We start from the raw sequence: 26,270 nt of genomic DNA on the forward strand, positions 1-26,270 counted from the left end.
TTATTCTGGCGAAAGACACTAATTTACAATAAATACATATTTAACATTTACAGAGCAAAAACTGCTATTCGATGCGTTTGAACCCCCGCTAAACTTTACCCATCTAACACGGCCAAGTAAGCCAGTAATGTGTATTGCATTTAATTCGAGAATTTCTGTCTTATTTTGAAAGGGTTTGCTTTAATTGTGTTGTTCTTTCGGGTTAACTTGACGCGGTGCATTGATTGTTAACAGCCACGTCTCAAAGTCAGGTGCGCATATTCTCGATATGGGTGACCCAGATATATAGGTGATGTTTGTGTACAGGAAGTGTGGTGGAACATGGCGGACAGCACGGCTGGCTCTGTAGCCTCCACTCATTTCGCTCCCATGCTACCGCACGAGACAGCGGCTAGCTAACGTCAATGGGCAACTTCCTCCTTTTACAACGCTCTCTGTTGTCTCGTTGACCGGCTGGGTTTTGCGATATTTCTCACTCTAAGTTAAAGCACCCAGTGTCTAAGAGGTAAGAGTTCTTTACATTTTGAGTTTGCATTTAAATCCTGATACCTTGCGCCCTAATTAATTCACCTACACCATGTGTATATGCTGTGTTGTTTCATTAGCATCAAAGCTCAGGTTGTTTTTAAAAGATACGGAACCGACACTGTTGTTGTATTGACAGTTAACGGTACACCAAGTAGCACAGTCTGTTTGTAAAGTCTTCCGTGTTTAGTTCGCGTGTTATTCTCGGTCTTCCTTCAGTGACACGCTCAGTTAAGTTAACGTTAGCTCAAACGAGTGCTCACTTGAATATGAGTGTGTGTGTGTGTGTGTGTGTGTGTGTGTGTGAGAGAGAGAGAGAGAGAGAGAGAGAGAATTACGAAATAGTGGTTCAACATAGGTGTTTGTAGCATCAGTGTAGTAGTTTACAAAGTTATGCAATATTGACCCTTTACAATGCGTGCAGAAACAATGAAAGAAGTGAGAATATTAATATAAGTAGTATCATCATTCAGGAGACTCTTATACTACATTGTCAAGTACTAACAAGACATGCAACACAGTGGCTCTTAAATTCAACACACTCAAAGTCAATAAAGTGAGGGATAACTATGTTAAATAGAAACATGGACTAAAGACAATATTATGCTGCATTGTTAGACACTATAAAACATCCATGTCAGAGGCACTAGACATAAAAGCATGCAGAGTATGTGAATTATATAAGTCAGTCAGACAACAATAAAAGACATGCATATTTCAAGACAGACAGGTGACAACAGACAGATGGAGGGAAGTTCAGCACGGACAGATGTGTGTGTATATATATATATATATATATATATATATATATATATATATATATATATATATATATATATATATTAGTGTGTATGTATGTTATTTAAAAAGCTGTAGCAAGTGAATGGACAATCATTGTGAATGACACAGTATGATCCCAACATGTGATGTTTACTAGTGTATACACAGAGGATGATGATTTGTGTCTCTCACCTGACAGAAGACTTTCCAGCTTCTGCTCCAGAGGACCGGGGACACCTGGGCTTAAAGCATTGAGCGCAAGACTGACAGACTGATCAATCAGAAGATGGACTAACGCTCAAAACTCTCATCGAACCCTCGCCTCCCTCTATCTCTACACCCACCTTTCGGGGGCCCACGGGCGGTAGGCGGGATGCCGGGTAGCAAGCAGACTGCCACTCTCCCGCTGTGGCGGATGCTGTCACCGCTTCGCACCCACCAGGACCGAGTGGTGGTGGCCCGCAGAGACAGCCTGTCGGGGGAGCAGGTGCTAAAGCTCACGGTCACAGAGACTACAATGATCGAGGCGGAGTCCGGGGTGTGGAACTGGCGCTCGCTGACCTACCTGGGCCTCTGGTACTTCTTCAGCTTCTGCACCCTGTTCCTTAACAAATACATCCTGTCGCTGCTGGAGGGGGAGCCCAGCATGCTGGGTAAAGAAAAGGATGCTTATGCTACTAGCTAGACTAAATTAGGCATAGCACGTTTATTGTAACGTTATTGCCTTGTATGTTTTTGTGACTAGTAACATCTCATAGAACCGTACTGGTGGTTTTGCAGGGTTAACTCTTTATACATGCATATGTATTTTGGGTTACTGCTGAACATTTATAAAGCACACTATGAGTCTTAAGATTGACTTCCTGCCTTCCAGGCGTTAAACGACTTGCAGAAACATGTAGCTTGCTTGAGATATGTCATTTTTAATGCAAGCAGAAACCAAGTTCAAATGACCTTTCTTCACAGTGACCACATTAGCTGATTGGTTTTCCTCTAAAAATTTATTTTTTCCAACTCTACATTTGTCATTTGTGCAAAATATTTAAGGTGCGATGCATTCCATTTGATGACGATGTAACTTTGACATAAAATATTAGTATTTTAAATGCATCAAATTGTTCACTATGATAGATTTTTGAAATCACGCATTTTTATGTCTCGAAAAAATAAGTAGTTGTTTGTTGCTGCTCCGCAGGGGCTATTCAGATGCTCTCCACCACCGTCATAGGCTTCCTAAAGATGTATGTGCCCTGCTGCCTGTACCAGCACAAGTCCAGAACTGAGTACCCCACCAACTTCATCATGATCATGCTGTTTGTTGGGCTCATGAGGTGGGTCCCCGCTCTCTTTTTAGTAAGTAATTTAATAAAGTAGATTAGCTAATAGATTTTTTTTTTTTTTTTTACAAAAAATCCAGTATTTGCGTCACCTTTATCTCCATTTGTCAGGTTTAGTACAGTGGTTCTGGGCTTGGTGAGCCTGAAAAACGTGGCGGTGTCTTTTGCGGAGACGGTGAAGAGCTCGGCACCCATCTTCACTGTCATCATGTCCAGGCTGATCCTCGGGGAGTACACAGGTAGAGGACACACAGATGTACAGTTGTGGTCAAAAGTTTACATACACTTGTAAAGAACATAATGTCATGGCTCTCTTGAGTTTCCCCGTTATTTCTACAACTCTGATTTTTCTCTGATAGAGTGATTGGAACAGATACTTCTTTGTCACAAAAAACATTCATGAAGTTTGGTTCTTTCATGACTTTATTATGGGTTAACAGAAAAAGTGATCAAATCTGCTGGGTATACATACATACATACATACATACATACATACATACATACATACATACATACATCAGTGCTAATATTTGGTTACATGTCCCTTGGCCATTTTCACTTCAATTAGGCGCTTTTGGTAGCCATCCACAAGCTTCTGGCAAGCTTCTCGTTGAATCTTTGACCACTCCTCTTGACAGAATTGGTGCAGTTCAGTTAAATTTGATGGCTTTCTGACATGGACTTGTTTCTTCAGCATTGTCCACATGTTCTCAATGGGATTTAAGTCAGGACTTTGGGAAGGCCATTCTAAAACCCTAATTCTAGCCTGATTTAGCCATTCCATTACCACTTTTGATGTGCGTTTGGGGTCATTGTCCTGTTGGAACACCCAACTGCGCCCAAGACCCAACCTTCGGGCTGATGATTTTAGGTTATCTTGAAGAATTTGAAGGTAATCCTCCTTCTTCATTATCCCATTTACTCTCTGTAAAGCACCAGTTCCATTGGCAGCAAAACAGCCCCACAGCATAATACTACCACCACCGTGCTTGACGGTAGGCATGGTGTTCTTGGGGTTAAAGGCCTCACCTTTTCTCCTCCAAACATATTGCTGGGCATTGTGGCCAAGCAGCTCGATTTTTGTTTCGTCTGACCACAGAACTTTCCTCCAGAAGGTCTTATCTTTGTCCATGTGATCAGCAGCAAACTTCAGTCGAGCCTTAAGGTGCCGCTTTTGGAGCAAGGGCTTCCTTCTTGCACGGCAGCCTCTCAGTCCATGGAGATGCAAAACACGCTTGACTGTGGACACTGACACCTGTGTTCCAGCAGCTTCTAATTCTTGGCAGATCTGCTTTTTGGTGGTTCTCGGTTGACTCTTCACCCTCCTGACCAATTTTCTCTCAGCAGCAGGTGATAGCTTGCGTTTTCTTCCTGATCGTGGCAGTGACAAAACAGTGCCATGCACTTTATACTTACAAACAATTGTTTGCACTGTTGCTCTTGGGACCTGCAGCTGCTTTGAAATGGCTCCAAGTGACTTTCCTGACTTGTTCAAGTCAATGATTCGCTTTTTCAGATCCATGCTGAGCTCCTTTGACTTTCCCATTGTAGCGTTTGTGGGCGTTTGTATCCAATGAGCCCTATTTAAATGGCCTCAGAGAAGTCACCAGTTGTAGTCACTCATAATCACTCACAAGAAGTTAAGAGGCCATGCTATGAAGCTCATTTCATTGACACAACTTTCTAAGTCACCAAAATTGCTAATTCATGTTGCTGTATGTATATTTTTGACCCAGCAGATTTTGTCACTTTTTCTGTTAACCCATAATAAAGTCATGAAAGAACCAAACTTCATGAATGTTTTTTGTGACAAAGAGTGATTGGAACAAATACTTCTATCAGAGAAAAATCTGAGTTGTAGAAATAACTGGAAACTCAAGAGAGCCATGACATTATGTTCTTTACAAGTGTATGTAAACTTTTGACCACAACTGTATGTCTGTATAAAATGTCAGGATACCAGGGCTTTAGGGGAAATTGAATGTCTTTCTCTTCAGTCGTATACTTAAATGTGACATTTTCTGAATCTTACTCGAACAACATGTAACGTGTCAAGATGCACTGAAAGCATTGTCACAGGTTACTTGATGCACATAACTCACTGTAGTCATCCAAACAGATGACAAAAAAATCGACAAGCGTCTAACACCTGTCTCTGTGCAGACTGCTCAGACGCTTTAAGTAGAAGCGTCAAGGCGGTTAGATCCAAAGATGAATCCTTGAGATGATGTATAAAACAGTAAAGCTCACAAAGTAAGGTTAATTTGATAGCTGTTTGGAGTAAAACATTTTATTTTCCAACACTTCCATTGGACACTTCAACTTTTTGTTTGCATTAATGCATGAAATATGGTCCTACCTTAGGACTGCCACGGGGGTGACCGTGGCTAAGTGGAGAGCAGGGCCGCCTTTCAATCAGAGGGTCGGTGGTTCGATCCTCGGCTCCTGCTCTGCTAGTCTCATGTCAATGTGTCCTTGAGCAAGACACTAAACCCCAAAATTGCTCCCGTAGCTGCGTCTACAGTGTGGAGATAGATACTGAATTGTAAGTCGCTTTGGATAAAAGCGTCTGCTAAATGACTGTAATGTAATGAAAAGCATATTCAGGTCAAGGGCTTTGTGTCGATAAATGTGATGACTCGCATCATTGTGTGTGCGCTGTTTGTCTTCCAATCTGCAGGGCTGTGGGTGAACCTCTCCCTGTTCCCTGTCATGGCAGGCCTGGCCCTCTGCACCGCCTCGGAGATCAGTTTCAACATGCTCGGCTTCTCTGCCGCTCTCTCCACCAACGTCATGGACTGGTACTGCAGCGCTCAACGCAACTATACCGCGGCAGTGCAACGCTTTATCTAACCCCTTTTTATGTCTGATTCTCAGTTTGCAGAACGTGTTCTCCAAAAAACTGCTGAGTGGAGACACGTACAAGTTCAGGTAAAAGACATTTGCATTTGTGACCCCTCTGATTCACAATGGCAAAATTGTTGAAGTGTGTGCAATCAAACTGTTGTTATAACGACTTTTTTCAGCCCTGCAGAATTGCAGTTCTACACCAGTACAGCGGCAGTTATCATGCTTATACCTGCCTGGGTGTTCCTCTTGGTAGGACAAACACACAATTGCTCTAATTATTGCTGTGCTGAATTACTGTTCCAGTTAGGCGAGTGTATGTATAGTACGGTAAATACCTAAAGTCTGTCTTCATTTGCGGTGTTCATTTTCTTAAATACAAAGCAGTATGACACTGCTCATTTCTATCAGATGTTAGGCAATACAATAGCAATATTTACATAAGAAAACCGTCAGGACCTATAAAACGGATGTGTTGATCGTTTGTTAATTAAAAATACAGTTTGTGATGTTTATGTTTGTCATGCTCCGTCTCTTTGTGTCCAGGACATCCCAGTGATCGGGAAGAATGGGCAGAGCTTCATCTTCAGCCAAGACATTGTCCTCTTGCTGCTTTTGGACGGCGGCCTGTTCCACCTGCAGAGCGTCACTGCCTATGCTCTCATGGGACGGATTTCCCCAGTAACGTTCAGGTGGGAGAGGTTCATGACATGGCTTTTAATTTTCACTGAAGCCGTTGACAACCTTTTTGTCTCTTGTAGTCACTTGTGTCACCATACCTTACCTTTGTCCCAACTAGCGCATACCAGCTGCAGGGTTAGGTGTTCTGATAAAGCTAGATAATTATACACCCTGTTGGCCACTTTCTTGGGTAAACCTACCTGAATATGACCCCTTTTATCTTGGTGCAGAGTTCTTGGTTAAGTTTATCAACATGCCGGATAGGATCTGTGCTTATTCGATAACAACATTGCTTCATGTGCTTATTTTCCAGCCATGCATGCATGCTGCAAATCTTCAATTTCAGTTTATCTTAAAGGGGAACTGCACCGATTTTACACATCTGTCTGTTTACTGGTATATATTCATTCAAACCCTCTACATGCAATACTGTGGCACTGTGCTCTGACCAATCTGTCCTATTTCCACTGAACTCCGCCACGTCTTGTCATACAGACTTGTAACCAAATGGGCGTGAGCCTGGCGTCTTCATCATGTTTCTCATAATTGATAACGAACTTGTCCAGGCCATGAATTCTGATTCATTTGTAGTTAAGTCCATGCTTACAGTAAAAACCCTCATCTCTTCCTCAGTGTCGCCAGCACTGTCAAACATGCCTTGTCTGTTTGGCTGAGCGTCATCGTGTTCAGCAACCAGATCAACTTCCTAAGCGCCATCGGCACCCTCCTAGTGTTCGTCGGGGTCTTTTTGTACAACAGGGCCCGGCAGATGCAGAGGGCGACCTTCAAGGCCATGGCCGCCGAGCAGAACTACAAACCACTTCTGCAGGACGAGAACGTCCATGCTCCTCAGTCGCACCGAGGACTCGGAAATAACGACTGAAATGCTGCCTGAAATGGGGTCGAGGTGTGAACAAAAATCCTTATTTGCTTTACCATGGCTGTCGAGCCATGATGACTGGATATTTGTTCTGACTTTGTCCCAAACCTGATTACGCTCTTACACATCCTTGATTCTTTGCTTTGTCTGATATGGGTCAGTAAAAACGGGAAAGCTCAGGGTGTCCTTCAGCTTTTTGAAGGAAGTGACTTCTGTAAGCCCTTTTGTCTTGCGTTTGCATTCCAGAGTGTGCTGGTTTATCTCTCGTCTGTGGTTCAGCAGCTGCTGAATGTATACATATTTTTAAATCATTGAAGCTGTAAGATTTTAATTCTGTTTGTTTTTCCTACACTGTATCCTAACATGTAAAATTGATCTTGACTGCATCTGAATTGAGATGTAAATAGGGGACTGGTGCCTGAGGCTTTTTGGAAGCACGTCTGACACATTTTGAACAATGTGGAACATTTGAAAGCCGCATACTGCATTCCAGGAATGCTCATCCTCCAAGTGTGGTAGGTGTATGTAAGGGTTTATGCACTTACTTTTTTTTTTCTTTTGTTTTTAAACTGTTTCTTCCCCCAGTGCATGCTGGGATAGCAGCCTTCAGTAGGAAAAGAGCCTTAGAGAATGAATGGATCGATGAGGTGCTGTAGATCACACATTCATACTCTTTTAGAAAAACGGTTTATTACAAGTTGTGTTTTTACTTTCATAGCTCAGTCCATCGGCTCTGTCAGTTCAGTCAGACAATCAAACGGGTTTAAACAGACCACCAAGTTATTCACATCAGAAGGCAAACTGAATAAATACTCAGATTGACCTACTGTACTTACTGTCGTTGTTTGAACTCAGTTTTCTTGTGCAATGAGGGATCGTAGGCAATGTCACGAATTCACTCACTTTTGGTTTTTCCACCCAAAATCAAGTAAATTTCTGCAGCAAAGCTGCTTGTTTACAAGCTGTCTGATGGACTGTTTGTTGGTCAGATGATTGCAGCATTATTACCACAAAGAACCGGACCAAAGAACCGGACCAATAACATAACAAAAATAATCCCAACTTGTAATATACCAGTTTTCATAAAACGCTTGGATCGAACCACTGTTCATTTATCCCAGTAGGATTCAGTGTAAAACCTATACCACTCATGAAAGTGTCATCTCTGCAACCCCCCCTGACGTCGTTGCTACTTTCAAACATACATCGGCTGCTCATGAATAGGTCCACGTTGACACTTTGCCAAAAACGGTTGCATGGTGCCAATGATCTAATGTGCATATGAATCTTATTCTGACCCTACTGCTTCAATCATACTGCCTCAAGTCTCCTGCTCTACTGGTGTGTGCGTCCCGGCTTCTTTCCAAAATGTGTTCCTAGGTTAGTAACTAACTAAATCCATTAGGCGTATGAAAGGACCAAGCTGTGTTAATCTCGTCAGTCTGACAATCACATCAGTTTGAGCATTTTAGTAAGTTTTATACTTTTGCTGCAGTTTTTGTGCATCGAGAAGCAATCTTTTTTTACTGACTGACTGTGTATGACACACGCACAGTCAGTAAAAGTTTAGAAGAGGGAAGGGTAAAAGAGAGCATTTTGTTTGGGAATGTGCAAATTAATTATGTAAAAAAATTAAATAATTATGAACTAATGTAACTCGTTAGTGAGGATGTTTTTGATGGCAGAAAATTAAAAGAAATGTTTTCTCTTCAGCACATTGAAAATACAAAAACATTTTTTACACAGTTACAGCGATCTCGGGTTACATCGTTGATTTAAATACACACTAGTATTCTAATTATAACTATCCATCATATGTCCAATTTATTCTATGTTTGCAGATACATAAACAATACATTTTCATTCATTCTTCAATTTGGAACTTGTGTTTTCACTCACCACTCTTAAACCCGCAATGACCACGAAGAGGTAGCTGTAAATGCAAAACACTGACATATTATCACCTGAAGAAAGTGTGTATGTTCGTCATACACACCCCGTGGAGGACCTGGAGAAGCACTAAGGTTCAGTTACAGTCAGGTTTTAGATCTCCAGGCGAATGCAAGTCCAATATTTACTCTCTGCCTATAAAGTCTCTACTCCAGTATTCTCACTAACTGGTTGCTAACTGTTTACTGTTGAGGGGCTGTAGAGCTGAGGGAAACTGCAGAATCGTTTGTTTTTTTTCTCTGACTTTGTCACTTCGAGTGACCCTTTATCACATAACCCAAAGTCGTTTGATCTGTTGTTAATGTAATGCTGTAAACTATAGCAGCTTTAACTCTAGGTCCACCCAACCGCGGGGTTGACTTTTAAGATCAGAAGGGATAGTGCCAACTCAAGTCTCGAGTCTTCAAGTCACAAGGAGACGGGACTGAAGTGCTGGTGCAAACAGCACAAACTGGTCAGGGAAAACAGGACCCCTATACTGACCAAAAAATTAACTGAATGAACCCCGGAGACATCAATATCCGCTGTATGAGAACAGAACAATACCGGTAACCGATCTAACCTGAGAGCAACAGATGATGGATCTCATTTCCACATGCAAACAATTACATGAATACAGACCAACATAGCAGTATATTAAAATGACACGGAGGCTGTTAATCAATGAGTTGAGTCTCAACAGCTAGAGACTTTGAATGCATGGTTGTCTTCCATCTATTTGTATACACACAGTTTATTTATGTGTTGGCATTCAAGATACAATTTCGAATGACAACTTGAATGACTCCATGGACCCGTCACTAATAATGAAATCATGTACATTCTTTGTATTGTTTATTTATTATGAAATAATTCACTGTATGTGTGCACTTGAGAGGAATAAAATGCTTTGTAATAGAATAAAATGCTTTGTAATAAAATAAAACCTATGGTGAAAAACAAGTCTCTGTCTAGAACAAGGTTACAGCGTCACATATTTTTCAAATACAGCGGATTTGACGTCCATAAACATGAGCAGCTTAACCGGCGGATCAAGTCTCAGGTGCCAAGATATGTTCAGGTTTCAGACACTATAGCTTCAGAGGAGTTGACCCATTTCACAAAGACGTTTAGAAATTCCAACAGTGAGTCAACACTCATCTTAAAACTGTCTACAACTGAGACTGTTTCAACTGGTTATGTTAAGTAACCCTGAGAATATCCACGGGAAGATCTTTTTTCGATTTTCAACGGCAAGGAGAGGACCCACTGCCCGTCATGAGTGAGGTCATCTCGTCGGTGGGCAGTACATCCTCATCAGACTCTCGTAGCTGAGGAAGGTGACGGCGTTGACAGGGAAAGCCCTCAGGCTGTTCAGTAGAAGGCCTTTGAAGAAGACCCTTGCTCCCTCCTCTCTATAGCTCACTCTCATGCAGTGGAGGACCCCTGTGTACTCCCTGCCGCCGGCCCCCGACATCTGGAGCCGGGCTTTCACCACATCCATTGGCGTGGCGAAGGACCAGGTCACCACACCCGCCATGCCACCTGCCATCATTATTGCAAACATACCTGAGCACAGAAACGTTAGTGAACAATGTGACTCATTGAAGGTGTGTCTGTTCTGAAAAATGACATTAGATTCAAATAAACCTGGACATTTAGAATTGCTGAATGAAAACTAAAAACAAACTGTCGCCTGGATAGCAGTTAACAAAGCTCCATCCAGAGAAAGAATACTTCCGGCGCCGCACGAGTGGCAGCCTTTTACAGCAGCTCCTTTTTTTCACTTAGTTATTATCCTTTACTGTTTATTACTTATTTATGATACTTGTTTTGATACATTGTTTTTTACTATTTCTCTTGTTTGCACTATCCACTATGCTCCTGAAATCCTGTAAATTTCCCCATTGCGGGACTAATATAGGATTAGCTTATTTGATTTTATCTTAAAGCTGGACTCACCAACGTTACATCATCCCTTTTTAAATTTGTTTTATCTGTTTCTTAAATATAGAAACCCACTTACACCAGGACAAGACAAAAACAGGTAAATTATGAGATAATACTGTAAGTCAAACGTATGCACTAAATCAAATGCATGAGATACCGAGTCAATATTAGGTCTTGTTTAAATTATGACTTTTCCAATACTATGTGCAAACTAAATCAATATCATGAGACACAAAGTAAAATTTTAATTATGATGTATTATCTCCGGAGTTTTACTTCTTAATTTAAAAATAGCATAGTATAAATGTATCGTAGTATTTCACAATTTTGACTTAAAGGAAAAAGTTGGCTTACCATGTCATCATTTCGATTTTCCATTCATATTTCTTTATTATTTCCAACATTTCATTCATTAACTTTCCTGACAAAAATGACACTCCATATTTCACACATGTAATGTTGCACTTTTTCCTCCGACACTGACCTGGCTCTTTGCCGCTCTTGGTCAGAGCCTTTCGAGTGACTTCGTAGGGAAGAAAGTAGAGTCCATAGCAGGGTATGTCCCTCAGGGCGATGGCCAGCCCTCCCCTGAACAGACCCTTGGGTCCTTCCTCCTTCAGGATGACGGCGACACAATGAACCGGTCCACGGTATCTTTTAACTGTTGTTTGACCCTGCAGACGCACCTTCACCAGGTCAATTGGTGCGTAAACACACACCTGAAAGCAGTTTAAGTTTGAGTGTTATTACATTCCAAATTATATGTAATTAATAAAAGAAATTCTATTCAGTATTTAAGGTTTTATCTAAGGTTTTAGGACTATCTTTTTACTGACAACAAGTCCCATGAAAAGACTAAAACCAACAAAGACTTAAACAAGTTATTCCTGTAGCCAGATATTTGCTGACAATGAAGTATGTCCCACCAGTTCCATCCGCAAGTATAGTTGATAGAGGCAGAACTCATAGCTCTGATTTCCTCCACTCTACTATGGTCACACAAACATCTCATTGCAAAGGCAACAGCATGTGTTCCTCCTGCTTTTGTATTTTTATGAGGAATTCACCAATTACTTCTCATGATTTTGGCGCCCGCTTGACTGACACTTTTGTCAGTGACATGGTGTGTTGACCACTATTTAGTTATACTTCAACTTTCCAGCCTTTACTTGGGCCAACGCATTAGGCTAAATCTCTAACCAAACACAGTAAATATCTTAATGTACATGGTGGATTGCTGGAAGTTTCATGAACCCTTGGCCTCTCCTCAGACGCCTGCATCTGATCACATTCTTCACCCCACTCTGACAAAAGCCTTTAGTTTTGTGGGATGTGATGAACATGGCAACCTCTAGGGGCCAGTAGCACATTACACTTGTCTTGTCTCCACATAATATCTCAATTCTCCTGAAGTCTAAGTGAAACTATATAACTAATTAGCTGTTATCTCTGTGAATAGAGATGTCACACCCTGAAAAATGTCAGTCATCATGACGGTATATATCTGCAGCAATGTTCCTGCAAAGGTGCTTTAGATGAACCCAGCCAGTGAACATCAGCCAGGTGTTCTTACCTGCATCAGGCCCGAGAAACAGCCGGCAGAGAAGACCTGTGCAGCAGAGACCGGTTTGCCCTGATCGCGGTCGCTGTGCTGGGACTGAGTGAGGTAATCTAAGGCATTACTGTAAGAGCCAAAGACAACAGAGTTGGTGATGCCAGTGGTCAGCACTGGAAATGCCATGCCCTTGAAGAATCCATGGAGCTGATATAATAAAGCATATTAACAGATGAATAAGCATGCATCAATACTTTCTGTCATTTGTTTTCTGGCTGAGGCTGCTGTTTAAGCATTAAGAAGACATAACACCTACCCCTTCATTAGAGTATGTTTTAGACATACAGTGAATTATCCCTTTATACACAGACTGGGCCTGCAGGCGCACCTACAAATGAAACACAAGGTGTGAAATGAATATAGTTTGTAAGACATCTGGTCATTTTTACAGATTTCAGTGTGTATAATATAGTTCATGCAACCTTCACAGTGTCTAATGGATGTCCAACTGCCAGTCCCAGTGCACCTACGATGACCAACAAAGATGTGTTATTTCTCCACATGAATAAAAAATACTGCGTTCAGTCAACGATTAATGCAAAGTTGTTCTTACCGGAAATACTCCCGGCTACGAATTCCATAAAAGGCATGTCTTGCAAAACTTCACAACCTGCAAACAACGTGTTTGTGGTGTTACAGATGTGATAACCTGAGTGTTCTGCTTTACAGCAGCTATAAAGGGAACCGACTTTGGACGGAATCCTGAAACATGTAACACTGAATGTATCCCCCCCCCCCCCCCCCCCGCCCAAGTAGTATTATAACGATGTCACCTGAGTAGAGGATTTAGCATCATATGACATAGGACGTCTCATTTCCCATAGGTTCATTCTATTTGACTTTACTTTAAACGTTATTGATTAGCGTTAGCCTGTCTAACGGTAAACATAACTACATTGCGCGTGCTAAAACAGCTCGTTTACACATTATCATACGGTGTGTCAACAGCATTATCATGCGAAAAACAAAAGGTTATATTTAAAATAGACTGCATTGCCTTCCTTTTGTAAGAGTCGCCTCGTTGTTAGAATGTCGGTTCCTTCAGAATAATCCTGCACAGTGTCAACCTCATCACTGTTTCCCCTCAATCTCAACGGTCATAAACGATCTTTGACTCTGCAGACTCTAAGCAACATTTGCAAGAGCATTTCCTGTTTGACTCGTCTACCTTATATAATAAAGACCGCTTTAGGGTCCAAACAAAAAAGTTGATCTACTGTATGACAACATACAATAATATGCCAGGTAGCTATACTGGTTTAGGCACAACGTTAGAGTTTTACAGTGTAATAGCGTAACCAATAAATACGTTAGTGTGTTTGTCAACCACCGCTGTAAAATGATTGTGATCACTTTAATTTAAATTGTATTCTACTTATTGGCATAAGTGTTGTTACCAAATATAGGGCCGTAGCATGCATACATAGCCCACACAGTCATTTAGCACATTACTGCTAATATAGCAAAAATCAAATCATGTTGAGGCCCAAAATACAAATATGCCTCATGTAAACACGATCTGAGTAACAGCTCAAATAAACATACATTAAAGTAAAAAGATAAATTATCGCAAAATTTAATTTATCAAGTTAAGTAGCCTAGTTAAAAAAAGCATGTAAAATTGTAAGAAATGATTTTATACCTGTGCCTTCAGTTGTAGTTGTATACATCTATCTGTGTTATTCATTCAAGTCAGTTCACAGTAAAAATTTAAAGTATGACATTTCAGACCATTCAAAAGTGCAATTCGATGTGTAACATGCTCTCAGTCAAATATTTTTGCAGCAAACCCCAATTTGAACTCTGGAAAAGATGCGAGGTCTCCACCACCATATAATCTCTAAAGCATTGCTATCCTCTGCAAAGGCCTTTTCATAATCAAAACCTGTAGCATGTTCTCAGTCGAATATTTTTTGCAGCAAACCACTTGCAGAGTGAGAGATTACACAGGCTGTTAATATTATGTGAGACAATGGGATAGCCTACTTACATTCAATTAAGATCAAATAACGGGGCTTCTTTGTTGCATATTAGATTTCTTAAACACCTCGTCTTCCAGGTGTATGCGATTTTATTTTGAAGGTGGAATTGCAAAATTTCCGCTAATTTTATTCCACTATGTTCGACCTTTGCTGCGTGGTTGAAGTCGTCTTGTATTCCGAAAGTTTAGCAAAAAAGACGATGGATTGTATTTATTCCTTGGCATATTTTTTTTAATTATTTTTAATGAGCTGCACACCAAATACGCCGCATTAAGTCAACAGACACTGTGCACTAATTTGCCAAGCCGCACGTTAATTGTTGACTGATGCGCTGCCCCGCTTTTACAAATAAGTAATATACAGTCTATAGTGTGTAATTCATGAGTATGTTGACAGTTAGAAGCTTATTCTGTTGGCTATGTATTTCAGCACATTGTACTTGAAATCAAACTATGACTGTGAAGTTACAGTGCTGCCAAGTGTTCCGTTAGTTACTAACTAAATTCGTCAGGCGTCTGATAGGGCCACCTGTGTTAATCATTGTCAGTCTGATAATCACATCAGCATTTTAGTTATGTTCTACTTTTGCTGCAGTTTCGGTGCCTCGAGAAGCTGTCTTTTTTGTGATGTGTTATGCTTATACTTAGGCATCTGTTTTGAATGTGACCATATGACTTGAAAAAATATTATTTTAAAACTAACACTAGTATTCTAATTATAACTATCTATCATCTATCCAATTTATTCTATGTTTGCAGATGTAAACAATACATTTTCATTCATTCTTCAACTTGGAAATTGTGTTTTCACTCACCATTTTTAAACCCGCAATGACCACTAAGAGGTAGCTGTAAATGCAAAACACATTATAACCTGGAAAAGTGTGTATGACGAACGTGGAGGACATGTAGAAAAACTAAGGTTCAGTTAGTCATGTTTTTGGTCTCCAGGCGAATGCAAGTCCAATATTTACTCTCTGCCTATAAAGTATCAGTATGCTCACTAACTAGTTGTAAACTGTGTTTACTGTTGATGGGCTGTAGAGCTGAGGAAACCTGCAGATTCGTTTGAGGATTTAAAAACTAGAAATGATGACTAGAAAGAAAAAAGGTCTGGGATTTCTACACTGTCCAAGCAATAATCTTTTTCATTTGAAATTCAATGTGCTGGAATGGAGCCAGAAGAAAAAAGGGGTCAATGTGCACTTTAGTAGCAGCATTCCTGTCGAACAACCGACAACTCGTATCCTGTTCCTAGCTTTTCACAAATATGTCCATAGCCGAAGGCGTAGTTTGAGCTGTTCTCAACACATTCAAATACCCCACCAAGCCCAGACGTGTATGACAAATTGACGTAATCACCAGTCGACGGTAGGAAACTTGTAAACAAATAGTGACGTCAATACAATGCGCTACCAAGCTTTCAATACGGCTCGGTAACGGAGGAAAAGTCGCGGTTTCGGGCTGTGGAATTAATTATGTCCTCAGGTCGCTTTGAGGCATGCCTCTGGATTTTTTATATTTTTCCGTAGTTCTTTGGGAAAACTGACATTCTACTCCTCCCCTCCCATTGGTTATCATCGTCAATCCAAGCGGTGATAAAAGAAGGATATCAACTAAAGACAGCCTCGAGAGAATGAACGCTTGACGGACAACCGCGTTGCTGACGTTAGCTAGCTATACAATTAGCTATTCGTTTCACTTGACAGTTTTTGAGATAGAAAACATGACAACTTTAACCAGGCAAGATCTCAATTTTGGACAAGGTGAGTCAACCACACAAACCAACGGCACGACACAGTCAATCATCCGTCCTTTAGCGGTAGTTTATAGCCCCTATTCTGTTAAACGTTGCTTTGACAAAATGCAGTTGATAAATATTTTGCAATTAAATTTGACCTAGCCAAACTGAATTACAGGTACATGCTGTCCTATTCGGCATAGCATAATACATAACTACTGTCATTATGAATCGTTTCTGTCATATGCATGAATGTGTTGTAACTCTGTTATGTTGTTCATTCTGTACACATGACATCTATTGCACTTCTGCCCATCCTGATAGAGAGATCCCTCCTCTGTTGCTCTCTCTAAGGTTTCTCCCTTTTTTAAAAAAAAAAATCCCGTTAAAGGTTTTGTTTGGGGGAGTTTATCCTGTACCAATGTGAGGGTCCTGGTACAGAGGATGTTGCATGTGTACAGATTGTAAAGCCCTCTGAGGCAAATTTGTGATTTTGGGCTATACAAAATATATTGAATTGAATAACTGCAGTTTATTTCTGTAAATTTTTTCTTACTTGACGTTGCTTGAGCCGTAATATGGCAACACTAAATTTCCGTGTATTTGCATTGAGTTTGGTGTTAGTTTGTCTTTGTATAAGACCAAATGAAATGCATGGAGATGTAATTAACCACTTGACTCCTCTTCTCCAGTGGTTGCTGACATCCTGTGTGAGTTCCTGGAGGTCGCTATTCACCTCATCCTGTATGTCCGTGAAGTTTATCCCTCAGGGATTTTTCAGAAGAGAAAGAAATACAATGTACCTGTGCAGGTACACAATAATATATGTGTAACTATTACATGCTCACACTCTTAGGTAGGCTTACGTATTTGTGTCTCAAATATTGGTCTTCAGTGTTTGGTGTGTTGATTTCCAGATGTCATGTCACCCAGAGCTGAATCAATATATACAAGATACACTTCATTGTGTAAAGCCCCTCATTGAGAAGGTAAGTCATGACCTGATACTGACGTATATTTAAGAAACGTGACCATCTCTCATGTACATGTACGCACTTCTGAATCATTTCCTTCCCAGAATGATGCAGAGAAGGTTTCGGTGGTCATCATGGACAAAGAGCATCATCCAGTAGAGAGATTTGTGTTTGAGATTTCCCAACCTCCACTACTGTCTATCAGGTATTCCTCTTCTTCCTCTCCTTCTTTTGTTTTTTGAATACATTAGTAGTGAGTATAAACGACATGCTTATTTTGTCATACATTTCCAGGCTGATCACAGTCACTAACTACCTGTGGTTTTGTTGTTACAGCTCCGACACATTACTGTCACACGTGGAGCAGCTGCTGAGGGCGTTCATCCTGAAGATCAGCGTGTGTGATGCTGTTTTAAATAATAACCCACCAGGTAATGCCACTGAGGATTACACAAAGAGATGCACATGACAAATATGTGTTCCTAAAAATTTCATGAAAATTGTGAAAAATCATTTGCTCTGATTCCCTGACATGATTCAGCCCAATATCCAGTATTAGCACCTAGAGAAATAAGTCTCTCGACTTTTCAGTGATGCTCCTCTCTGTAAGACTAACTACCTTTACAAACCTTTATATAACTTTCAACTTCATGTACAGAAAGTTATGACACCAGATTGACTAAATAAATGAAATCCCGGCAGTGATCGACAGTTTACTTGCAATGTCTATGCAAATTTAGAATATTGGCTTTGGTTGGCATTAATGCAGAGCAATCTTGGCAAAGAAGTCAGGATTTGGGAGCTACCTGAGGGGAAAAATAAGTCTGTGAGGTGTCAGACACAACTCTCTAGCAATAGCCCTACTGAAAATACATTAGTCATATTGGACAAGCATGCAAGGAAATAAGTCCAGGGACTAGAGAATCAAATGTGTAATGACAGCTTTTAATGATGCATACATACATTATAGTCAAGTAGGAATGGGTACAAATCATACTTATTTGTGACCTGTTGTTTGTCACAGGGTGTTCATTTACAGTACTGGTACATACTAGAGATGCTGCTACACGCAACATGGAGAAGGTTCAAGTGATCAAGGTGAGGTTCTAAAACACCGCAAACCTACAGGTTAACACATGATGTGCGACTGCTAATGAAAGCAGATTAGCCTGTTTGCTTCTTGGTAGTTTTGCAATCAGCTCTAATAATATGTAAACACTGAATAATGACATGCATCTGTTGGGTCACATTTGTGCATTTCCCTCTCCAGGATTTTCCATGGATAGTTGCCGACGAGCAGGAGGTCCACATGCAGGAGCCGAGACTCATCCCACTGAAGACCATGACATCTGACATAGTGAAAGTGAGCAGAAACATCCCACCCATCGATCCGTTTATCTGCTCAAAGATAAACACATGTATAAGCATGTAGTCGTAATCTGCTACACCTCTGAAACAAAATCATGTAGTTATGTAATAAATTTTCACTACGTCATGTAATCAATCTTCATTACGTCATGTTTAAATTCCCCCACTTGCTCTTACTGATTATGATTATTCTCTGTCTTTAACAGATGCAGCTCTATGTGGAAGAGAGAGCCCAGAAAACGTAGGCCTGTGATGATGTTGAATCATTAGCAAAGTATGTAACACAGTCAATCAGAGCTGCCTGGAACAACCTGAGTTTTTGTTGAACACATAGAATCATCAAGAAAGAGATGTGGAGTGTGTGGGTGAGATGTGTGCATTATGCTGCAGCTAGCGTTGAGGGTTGGACAGATGTGACACAGACATTTCATTAAGAATCACATCTGGCCCAGATTGTTTGCTCTCCACCTGTGATTTGATCGCATGCCAAATATGCATGATTACGGTTGTAATTTTATTGCCATGTATTGTGTTTGATTGCTTTAGTTTCCATTCAGATCTTTAGTACAACAGTATGATCCAAATGTAGCTGTTGCTCCATGACAATAAAATTGTTGCAAAATTCCAGTTGACCAGTGTATCGGATATCAACTCGAATATCTACCACATCTACAAACCACAGGTATCAGTCACCCTTAAATGTGTTGTGTGTTCACTGTAAAACATTGTTTGTTTTTGTGGGGAATTTGTTTTGCTAATGCTTCCTAGAGGTTGTCTTTTTACGTCCACAGTGAGGTCAGAGTTTGTTTTTTTCCCACCCACTATAATGTCACACTGAGTTATAGCAGGCCTTTCATGGTGTCTACAGTATTATCGGTCAGGGATGCAGTGTGAGAGTTTTGGGTGGGTTACTATGAAGTAAAAGGTTTGTTTTCCCATGTTTGTTTTCCCATGCAACCAGTGGTATTGTTCGCCTCCATTGTTATGTGACAAATTCAAAGTTTTTTATGTTGTGACAAACGAACAATTTTAATGCTGATAACTATGTGAAAATATAAAATAAATTGTAATTTAAAAAAAAAAAGAAAACTCTTTGTGATTATTCTATATGGAATAACCCTTAATGCAGATGTTTTAAAGTCTTCAACAGCACAGCACCACACACACACACACTAATAGACAGCATGTTTCAGATTGGCCTGATATAGCTGATCTAGTTACTATATGCAAACAAAAACAGCAATCCTCCAGAATGTTACATTAAGATAACATCTCTAGGCTTCCAAATAACTGCATTATGTTAAAAGTGCAGTCATTAGATGAGAGCTAATGTTTTCACAGTTCTCTAAACTTCTTCAGAGCACATTAAACTTACAGTGATCCTACAAGATCACAGACGCTGTATTATTTTAGCACTCTACATTGCCGTGACATTTATTAGGCAGACATTTTGCAGGTTCCATCATAGTTTGCTAAAGTTGCTTGGTGGACTGAGGCTGCTCAGGCACAGCTGAAGTTGAGTTGTTTAGAGGTAAGCAGAATATAATTTTTGAGTCAAATCAGGCTCGGAGCTCTCCCTAGTCATCCAGTGTAGTTTTGATGTTAAGAGTCTGGCCCAGTGACACCTGGCTTTAGCTATCCAACCTGAGGTGTCTGTCCTGGATATGCAACTCCTCCACATGAAAACATAATGACAGATTATAAAGGTTGTTTTAAAAGCCAATTCTACATGAAATTAACCTTTCTTTTTTAACCGCATTCAAACTTATACATCAGTTGAGTCCAATCATGTCCCAGTATATGGTTTTATCTCATCCACATCTTCCTACGTCTCTATAGGTTTGTTCTTCAGTAACATCAGAAAATCCTCAACAATATGAAAACTTTATATTTGATGGTTGTTTGTCATCAAACTGCTGTTGCTGTGATGGTCACCTCATCACAGCAGGCTGCGATGCCTCTACGTTCATGTTGATGTTGTCCTCGTTCCAGCGATCATATTGCACACTGCCGGCACTGTTAGAGTCCATGAGGGAAGGCCTTCCTTTCCTCAGAGGTTTATCTGCTGCCTGGAATCAACCGGTCACTCAACACTTCTCTGCTCAGCCTGGACACACAAACTGCTGTGACACACTGAGGATGAAGACAACATTACAGCATCTTGACTACAGTAAATACAAAGGAGAAACAGCAGAGTTGATTATGGTATCAATGTGTATAGTCATTTTGAAAATTAAATGCAACAAAAAAATCCTTAGTAATCTACTTTTAATACATCATAATGCCCTTAAAGTGTGACATTATAAAGTAGTGTCTAATCAGTCCAGAGCTGAATCAGAACTGAAATAATCAGACTCAAAAGCAGTGATTTGATGATTGTCACCCAAAAAAGAAATCACTTTACATCCCCACATTCCATTGAACATAGTTAGTGCTCATGAGTGTTAAACACTTAACCTGCCAAGAAAACTTTGCTGCTCACTTTTAAAGGCATGACTGAGACTGAGGAAGCCTGCTGCTTGGTATGAGACCTCGGTCGTAGTTCACTGGTTGACTGAGTTCAACCTGTCATAAATCTATTGGTTCCACTCCAGCTTTTCTGCTTATATGATTATTTCCCAGTGATAAAGGACAATTTATGCTCTGTGGGGTTTGCTTGTCTTTAATTTCATCAGACCCTGTATCGATAATGGACCACAAAGCAAAAACAGTTAGGGCTGTAGATTTTCACGATACTCCCTCCCCTGTATGAAAATGGGAATTGGTTGAATATAATAATATCACTTTGTTGTTTCATAGATTTTCTCTTTGGCTCTATAGCAATGTATCAAACCCATTGACCTTAAAATATCTCATATGGCACCTTTTAAAGCATGACAACGGATGACTTGTGGTTTCTGTATGCGTTGACAGACACTCTGATCGGTGCAACAAACACTTCAGAGTTAACATGTATTTGCAAAAGGAGATGGAGACGTACATACATTTATTTCCAGGTTTCATTAGATTTGAACACTCATGTTGGCTCTGTGATATGCATTGGATATCATTGCTACAGTGTTTGTATCATCTGTTAACAGGCCTGTTCTCCAGAGCCTAGAGCTTTACAGGCATCAGTGGATCCTAAAGCAATTAGAGGAAGACTGTAGACAGGGCTTGTGTTGTTTTTGCTGCCCATTGGTCACTGCTGCCCCCTCATGGACAGGCATCAAGTTTATGACTTTGCTCTAAACACCTGCTACACCTCTCCTAATATACCTGAAATATGAGCCCATGTATCTTTAGATTGTTTTTACTCTTATAATGTAACATTTTAAACACATTTACATTTTGTATAGGACCAGGAAATGCAAAAAAAATCAAAGAAACGTGGGTTTTCTTGGTGCTCCTATAATAAGACATTTGGTTGACTTTTAAGCTGCAAATACTGTACCTACAGATATCGTTTGACCCAAAACAATATGTAAGTTCCATCTCCTCAAAAGAGGAAATATGATGGTAAGACTTTTACACTTTGCTTTTGATATTTTTAAACTTAATACACTTGATATTTTTAGTAATTATTTAACATTGTATTGCCATTTGTTCATAATGTAGCTCTACTGGTCTATTGCATGTCTATCTGTCCTGGAAGAGGGATCCTTCAAGTGTAAGAGCTTTCTCCCTTTTCTTCCTGTTTGGTGTGTGCGTGTGTTAAATTGGTCTTCATCCAAATCAAATATCTAAAATATACTGATAATAAAGCCTTCTGTGATACAAACAAAACAAACTATGACATGAACAATGCTTGAATTGTAGCTTTCAGACAACTTGAGAGTACAACTAACACCTGCCATCCTCTGTGTGAAGCGTTTCCCAAGGCGCAATAACCTCCACTATCTCGTTATGACTCAGGCGGTCTGAGGGCCTCTGCGCCACCGACACTCCTGGCGACCTTTGGTACGAGGCACCGCACAGGCTCCTGCGTGAGCAAAGCTCAACGTTGAGACAACAGAAATAAACAATAGAGCTGAGCTGATACTCCACATTTTTATAACCAGATTTGGAATATCCACTAATCATGGTTCCTTAGTGTGTGATTTATAAAATCACATTTACATCCATGCAGTTTTCTAAAAACCTGTGACATTTAAAAGTCAGAGGCAGCACAATGTTCTCCTTTATTACGTCGCTTATTCCGACTTCCTACTTTCTACCAGAGTGGTTGACTCTTGATACAAATCCGGTGAATAGTTTCCTTCAAGGTGAGCTCCTCGTATTCTCTCACGTCCACGTTGCTACAGTCTGTTTCTAAACTGTTTTGGTGGTTGGAGTGTGTCTGTGGCTGAACATTCAGTTTTGTGACCTGCAGGACTGGTTGGTGCTTGTGGGATCTTGGTGCTATGCTCCCTGATAAGACTGCACTTATTTCTAGAAGAGAAGAGGTGAGGAAATTACCCTGTAATAGATCAGTGCATGAAGATTAATGCAATGTTAATTTTTCATAACCTGGCCAGTTTGTCAAGTTGTTCACAATTCTCATCAAAATACTTTATCAGTGCTGGTGCAGATCCCTTTTACTTTAATGTTTCTTTCTTGATTTGTTTCCCCACAACCCACAGTTGGAATGATAAAGATGACACATCAGGCCAGAGGACACCCAGTTATCAAAGCAGACTGAACACTGGACTTGTTGGGAAGCTCCAGTTCTTCTTCGTGACTGGGACCCTGGCTATGGTGGGCTCCCGGGTTGCCTCCCTGGTGGTGCTAGAGTTTTGTCTTCGAGCCGTCTCTGGATTGTTTACAGCGGGACCTGTAAGAAAACCATTCATGTGAAAAATATGCCTCCCAACTATATCACTCTATTTTCTGAGTTAACTTATGGAATTTCTCATATCACGATGACTCATAACATATAACAATCCACCCATCATCTGTTTGCATTTTTCAATCGGTTTTAGGTCATAATGCTCCTTTATTCCCTCAGGAGTCGAAGAAATTTGTGCAGCAGCTGCTGGTTCAAAGCCAGTTCTCCCTCGGCTGTGCCTTAAGTTGCAGCTTGCACTTTCTCCACGAGGGGGCATCCCAGCGCTGGCTATGCCTGCTGCTGGCCGCAGCGCTTAGTTGGTTCCTGGCGAGGCAGGCCGCGCTGCTGCTGCACCACGTCCTGTCTCTGTACAGGCTCCACAGCTCTCAGCGCTACTGCGGCACTTGCATCAGCCTCCTCACGTCGGGCCGCTGCCTGCTGCCCATGCTGTGCAGGACGATGGTCATTACGTTCTCCGTGGCGGTGGTGGCCGCCATATCAATCATCAATCAACAATTCCTCTCTGCTACCGAAGCCCTCAGGTTTTGGACACCACTGACTATCTGCTACACACTGTTGGTTGTGTACATGCAGGGTGAGATGACATGTAAAAAAGAGATTATGTTACAACACTCATGAGACACACGCCATAAATCTGGCCCCAGAGTTATAGTCGGCACCCCTTCTCAAGAAAACCATCATTAATTAATCAGTTTGACACGTCTCTCTGGATTGTCTGAATACTATTGCATCCATCTTTAATTTGAGCAGCATGATGTTTGATATATCTGTACTAAATTGTATACATTTACACCAAATATGCCCCTTATAATACTGCGTGTATTGTTCTGCAGAGGAGCAGCACCGCATGCCCGGCAGCCAGGCGGTCCTGAACACAGTGGTGGTGCGTCTCGGTGGTTTAATGGTCCTGATGCTGACTGTTGGTCGTTGGGCTGACGTGCTCCACATCCTAATGTGTTTCCTGGGTGAGGCCAGCTGTCTAATCCCCACTAAGGATCTGCTAGATGCCGCATTATCACAGGTCAGTGAATCTCCCTGGAAGCGGCACATGGGGCCGAAAGCACTTTCTGTCCACCGGGACCCCAAAACTGGGGCAGAATATCAATGTGTTCGCTAGACTGTGTCCCAAGATGAGAACGAACTTCTCAAAACTTGTGTCCCAGGTGGAGAAGGTACAAGATCCCCAAGACAGATTCAGGTCAAAGTAGTATCTGACTCAGAATACTGAGCCTACTTTTCCTTTCACTGAGCTGTAGCCTTGTTAAAAAGTTTTGCACCTGTAAATTAAAAAGTGGGTTCAATATATCTAGGAAATAAATAGGATGATACAATTAGTGTTAATAGGATTAAACTTAAAGACAACAATATACGATTGGAGCCAAGTTGAAACCCCACACGAATGTTCAATATAATATTGTTACTATTTATATATTGTATAATATTTTGGGTGAGTATTGATGGTTTATCTGTCATACTTGTACACACAGGAGGAAGAGGATTACACACGCTACACGAAAAGAGAGCATCAACGAAGACCACAGACACAAGAGAAGGAGCATCGGACATAGACACTTTGGGATTTCAACATCACGTGGAACCTCCTTTGAATAATAAGCCCTATTAGGGCTACACCAACAATGAATACTTTTGTATTTAGAATGTATTACTTTTTCATTAAAAAGTCCAAGGAGTATATCACACCAACTCCGAAATTAAATATCTTAAAAAAAAGTCCACGGTCCGTATGATCCACGGAATAATGTGCTTCATCTTCTTGTCTGTTATTCTCTCATGAATCTGAGGTGATTGACAGCTCATTAACACTAACTCAGGTGATACACCTTCTGGATGTCATTCTAGGAGTCTGTGTTACATTTTGGATAAATCAATACTGTATTCTTGCTGGGAGATGTTGGCATGTCAGTTACTCCTCATTGTTCCAGCCTTCTGATAGATGACGGTCAAAATGAGACAGTTTTGTATTTGGGTACTGATTGTCATTATCCCACTAATTGGTGTGATCAAAGGTGGATCAAGAATGTATTGCATTACCTTTAAAACAATAGAAGTACCACGTTCTCTTCACGTTTATAGAGCATACAGTAACCACACAAAGACAGTCGACACAAATAAATGTAGAAGACATTATGGAGGCTACATTACACACATTGTGAATTTCACAGCGGGTACATTCTATGAGACCGTCACACACGGTTCACGTCGTTTTTTTTTTTTTTTTTTTTTACAGTAAAACAAATACGTGTTAGTTTGGATACAATGCGAGCACTAAATACACGTTTATCAAAGACGCTACAGCTCGCAATTTTCACCTGCTATGCGGGCACCGAAAGCTGGAAACATGAAGAAATGCAGACATTAACGCCATTCCAAACAGCTTAGGCAACGGGTGAGTTTATTTTAATTACATTTTATTACAGTTAGCTCAATCTCAACACACCCTAAAAAAGGGCAGTCATTACACTTTCGACTTGTCTCCCGTGGCTGTGTACTTAAAAAAAAGGGAAAGGCAAAATGGCTGACGACAACATTAGTGTTGTAAAGTCACACAAAATGGCGTTAGACAAAGAAAAGGATAGGTTACTTGGATTTCCTCTGAAATTAACTACCTCTAAACACCTGCGGACAAGACGAGTCGCCATCAACAACTCGCATTGGTGGGCGTTGTTTTCATACACTCACTATATTCGCTTTATATCACATTTTAAAGAGATGTTTGTAACTCTTGTTATCGCCATTTTCAACCAAATCTTTGTTACATCATCTCAATAACACTGGAGCCTGGCTTGTTGTGACCATTTATAAGCACCCACGTCTCATTACATCCTCATTTTAAC

At 40.7% G+C, this 26,270-nt stretch overlaps 5 protein-coding genes across 6 annotated transcripts in view; 4 read left to right on the top strand and 1 right to left on the bottom strand.

Moving 5' to 3' along the window:
* The first annotated feature begins 212 nt into the window (after nucleotides 1–212).
* LOC137889333 (solute carrier family 35 member E2A-like) lies at nucleotides 213–8,226 on the top strand. Its single transcript, XM_068733141.1, has 9 exons — nucleotides 213–505; nucleotides 1,505–1,958; nucleotides 2,501–2,636; nucleotides 2,754–2,881; nucleotides 5,323–5,443; nucleotides 5,520–5,573; nucleotides 5,669–5,741; nucleotides 6,036–6,181; nucleotides 6,804–8,226. The coding sequence occupies exons 2-9, from the start codon at nucleotides 1,679–1,681 to the stop codon at nucleotides 7,051–7,053; spliced, it is 1,188 nt and encodes a 395-aa protein (XP_068589242.1). The 5' UTR covers nucleotides 213–505; nucleotides 1,505–1,678; the 3' UTR covers nucleotides 7,054–8,226.
* Nucleotides 8,227–9,821: 1,595 nt separating this feature from the next.
* LOC137889334 (solute carrier family 25 member 45) lies at nucleotides 9,822–13,403 on the bottom strand. 2 transcript variants are annotated; one of them, XM_068733142.1, is made up of 7 exons: nucleotides 13,318–13,403; nucleotides 13,098–13,154; nucleotides 12,967–13,010; nucleotides 12,801–12,872; nucleotides 12,503–12,691; nucleotides 11,414–11,648; nucleotides 9,822–10,548 (listed from the first exon to the last, which is right to left on the bottom strand). In XM_068733142.1, the coding sequence occupies exons 2-7, from the start codon at nucleotides 13,132–13,134 to the stop codon at nucleotides 10,268–10,270; spliced, it is 858 nt and encodes a 285-aa protein (XP_068589243.1). In that variant the 5' UTR covers nucleotides 13,135–13,154; nucleotides 13,318–13,403; the 3' UTR covers nucleotides 9,822–10,267. The 2 variants fall into 2 exon arrangements, with proteins under 2 accessions (XP_068589243.1, XP_068589244.1); XM_068733143.1 differs by lacking the exon at nucleotides 13,318–13,403 and having other exon boundaries at nucleotides 13,098–13,243.
* Nucleotides 13,404–15,947: 2,544 nt separating this feature from the next.
* mad2l2 (mitotic arrest deficient 2 like 2) lies at nucleotides 15,948–19,680 on the top strand. Its single transcript, XM_068732998.1, has 8 exons — nucleotides 15,948–16,291; nucleotides 16,959–17,077; nucleotides 17,184–17,255; nucleotides 17,345–17,445; nucleotides 17,577–17,671; nucleotides 18,265–18,338; nucleotides 18,511–18,603; nucleotides 18,815–19,680. The coding sequence occupies exons 1-8, from the start codon at nucleotides 16,252–16,254 to the stop codon at nucleotides 18,851–18,853; spliced, it is 633 nt and encodes a 210-aa protein (XP_068589099.1). The 5' UTR covers nucleotides 15,948–16,251; the 3' UTR covers nucleotides 18,854–19,680.
* Nucleotides 19,681–22,575: 2,895 nt separating this feature from the next.
* On the top strand, nucleotides 22,576–25,113 carry tmem82 (transmembrane protein 82). The gene is made up of 6 exons (XM_068733699.1): nucleotides 22,576–22,852; nucleotides 22,960–23,032; nucleotides 23,210–23,402; nucleotides 23,575–23,989; nucleotides 24,249–24,436; nucleotides 24,903–25,113. Exons 1-6 carry the CDS (start codon nucleotides 22,759–22,761, stop codon nucleotides 24,981–24,983), a joined length of 1,044 nt encoding a protein of 347 aa, XP_068589800.1. The 5' UTR covers nucleotides 22,576–22,758; the 3' UTR covers nucleotides 24,984–25,113.
* Nucleotides 25,114–25,680: 567 nt separating this feature from the next.
* Nucleotides 25,681–26,270, top strand: part of spen (spen family transcriptional repressor) — a 30,484-nt gene continuing 29,894 nt past the window's right edge. Inside the window, exon 1 of the mRNA XM_068733697.1 lies at nucleotides 25,681–25,822. The gene's annotated coding sequence lies outside the window, so the exon portion shown is untranslated. The remainder of the gene's footprint in view (nucleotides 25,823–26,270) is intronic.

The sequence above is a fragment of the Cebidichthys violaceus genome, unplaced genomic scaffold (genome assembly GCF_023349555.1).
Source record: "Cebidichthys violaceus isolate CVI_PGR_0920_01 unplaced genomic scaffold, fCebVio1.0.p SCAF_6, whole genome shotgun sequence".
Classification (NCBI taxonomy): domain Eukaryota; kingdom Metazoa; phylum Chordata; class Actinopteri; order Perciformes; family Stichaeidae; genus Cebidichthys; species Cebidichthys violaceus.

What these genes read in the sequence shown, in the direction of transcription:
- tmem82 (XM_068733699.1), top strand. Translation starts at nt 22,759, where the DNA reads ATGTTCTCCTTTATTACGTCGCTTATTCCGACTTCCTACTTTCTACCA. An exon ending in GATTGTTTACAGCGGGACCT is followed by an intron (nt 23,403 to 23,574) that starts GTAAGAAAACCA and finishes TTATTCCCTCAG; the next exon opens with GAGTCGAAGAAATTTGTGCA. An exon ending in TAGATGCCGCATTATCACAG is followed by an intron (nt 24,437 to 24,902) that starts GTCAGTGAATCT and finishes TTGTACACACAG; the next exon opens with GAGGAAGAGGATTACACACG.
- LOC137889334 (XM_068733142.1), bottom strand. Translation starts at nt 13,134, where the DNA reads ATGCCTTTTATGGAATTCGTAGCCGGGAGTATTTCCG. An exon ending in CGTAGCCGGGAGTATTTCCG is followed by an intron (nt 13,011 to 13,097) that starts GTAAGAACAACT and finishes TGGTCATCGTAG; the next exon opens with GTGCACTGGGACTGGCAGTT. An exon ending in AAACATACTCTAATGAAGGG is followed by an intron (nt 12,692 to 12,800) that starts GTAGGTGTTATG and finishes TTATTATATCAG; the next exon opens with CTCCATGGATTCTTCAAGGG.
- mad2l2 (XM_068732998.1), top strand. Translation starts at nt 16,252, where the DNA reads ATGACAACTTTAACCAGGCAAGATCTCAATTTTGGACAAG. An exon ending in AATACAATGTACCTGTGCAG is followed by an intron (nt 17,078 to 17,183) that starts GTACACAATAAT and finishes GTTGATTTCCAG; the next exon opens with ATGTCATGTCACCCAGAGCT. An exon ending in AGAAGGTTCAAGTGATCAAG is followed by an intron (nt 18,339 to 18,510) that starts GTGAGGTTCTAA and finishes TTCCCTCTCCAG; the next exon opens with GATTTTCCATGGATAGTTGC.
- LOC137889333 (XM_068733141.1), top strand. Translation starts at nt 1,679, where the DNA reads ATGCCGGGTAGCAAGCAGACTGCCACTCTCCCGCTGTGGCGGATGCTG. An exon ending in GGAGACACGTACAAGTTCAG is followed by an intron (nt 5,574 to 5,668) that starts GTAAAAGACATT and finishes GACTTTTTTCAG; the next exon opens with CCCTGCAGAATTGCAGTTCT. An exon ending in CTGCCTGGGTGTTCCTCTTG is followed by an intron (nt 5,742 to 6,035) that starts GTAGGACAAACA and finishes CTTTGTGTCCAG; the next exon opens with GACATCCCAGTGATCGGGAA.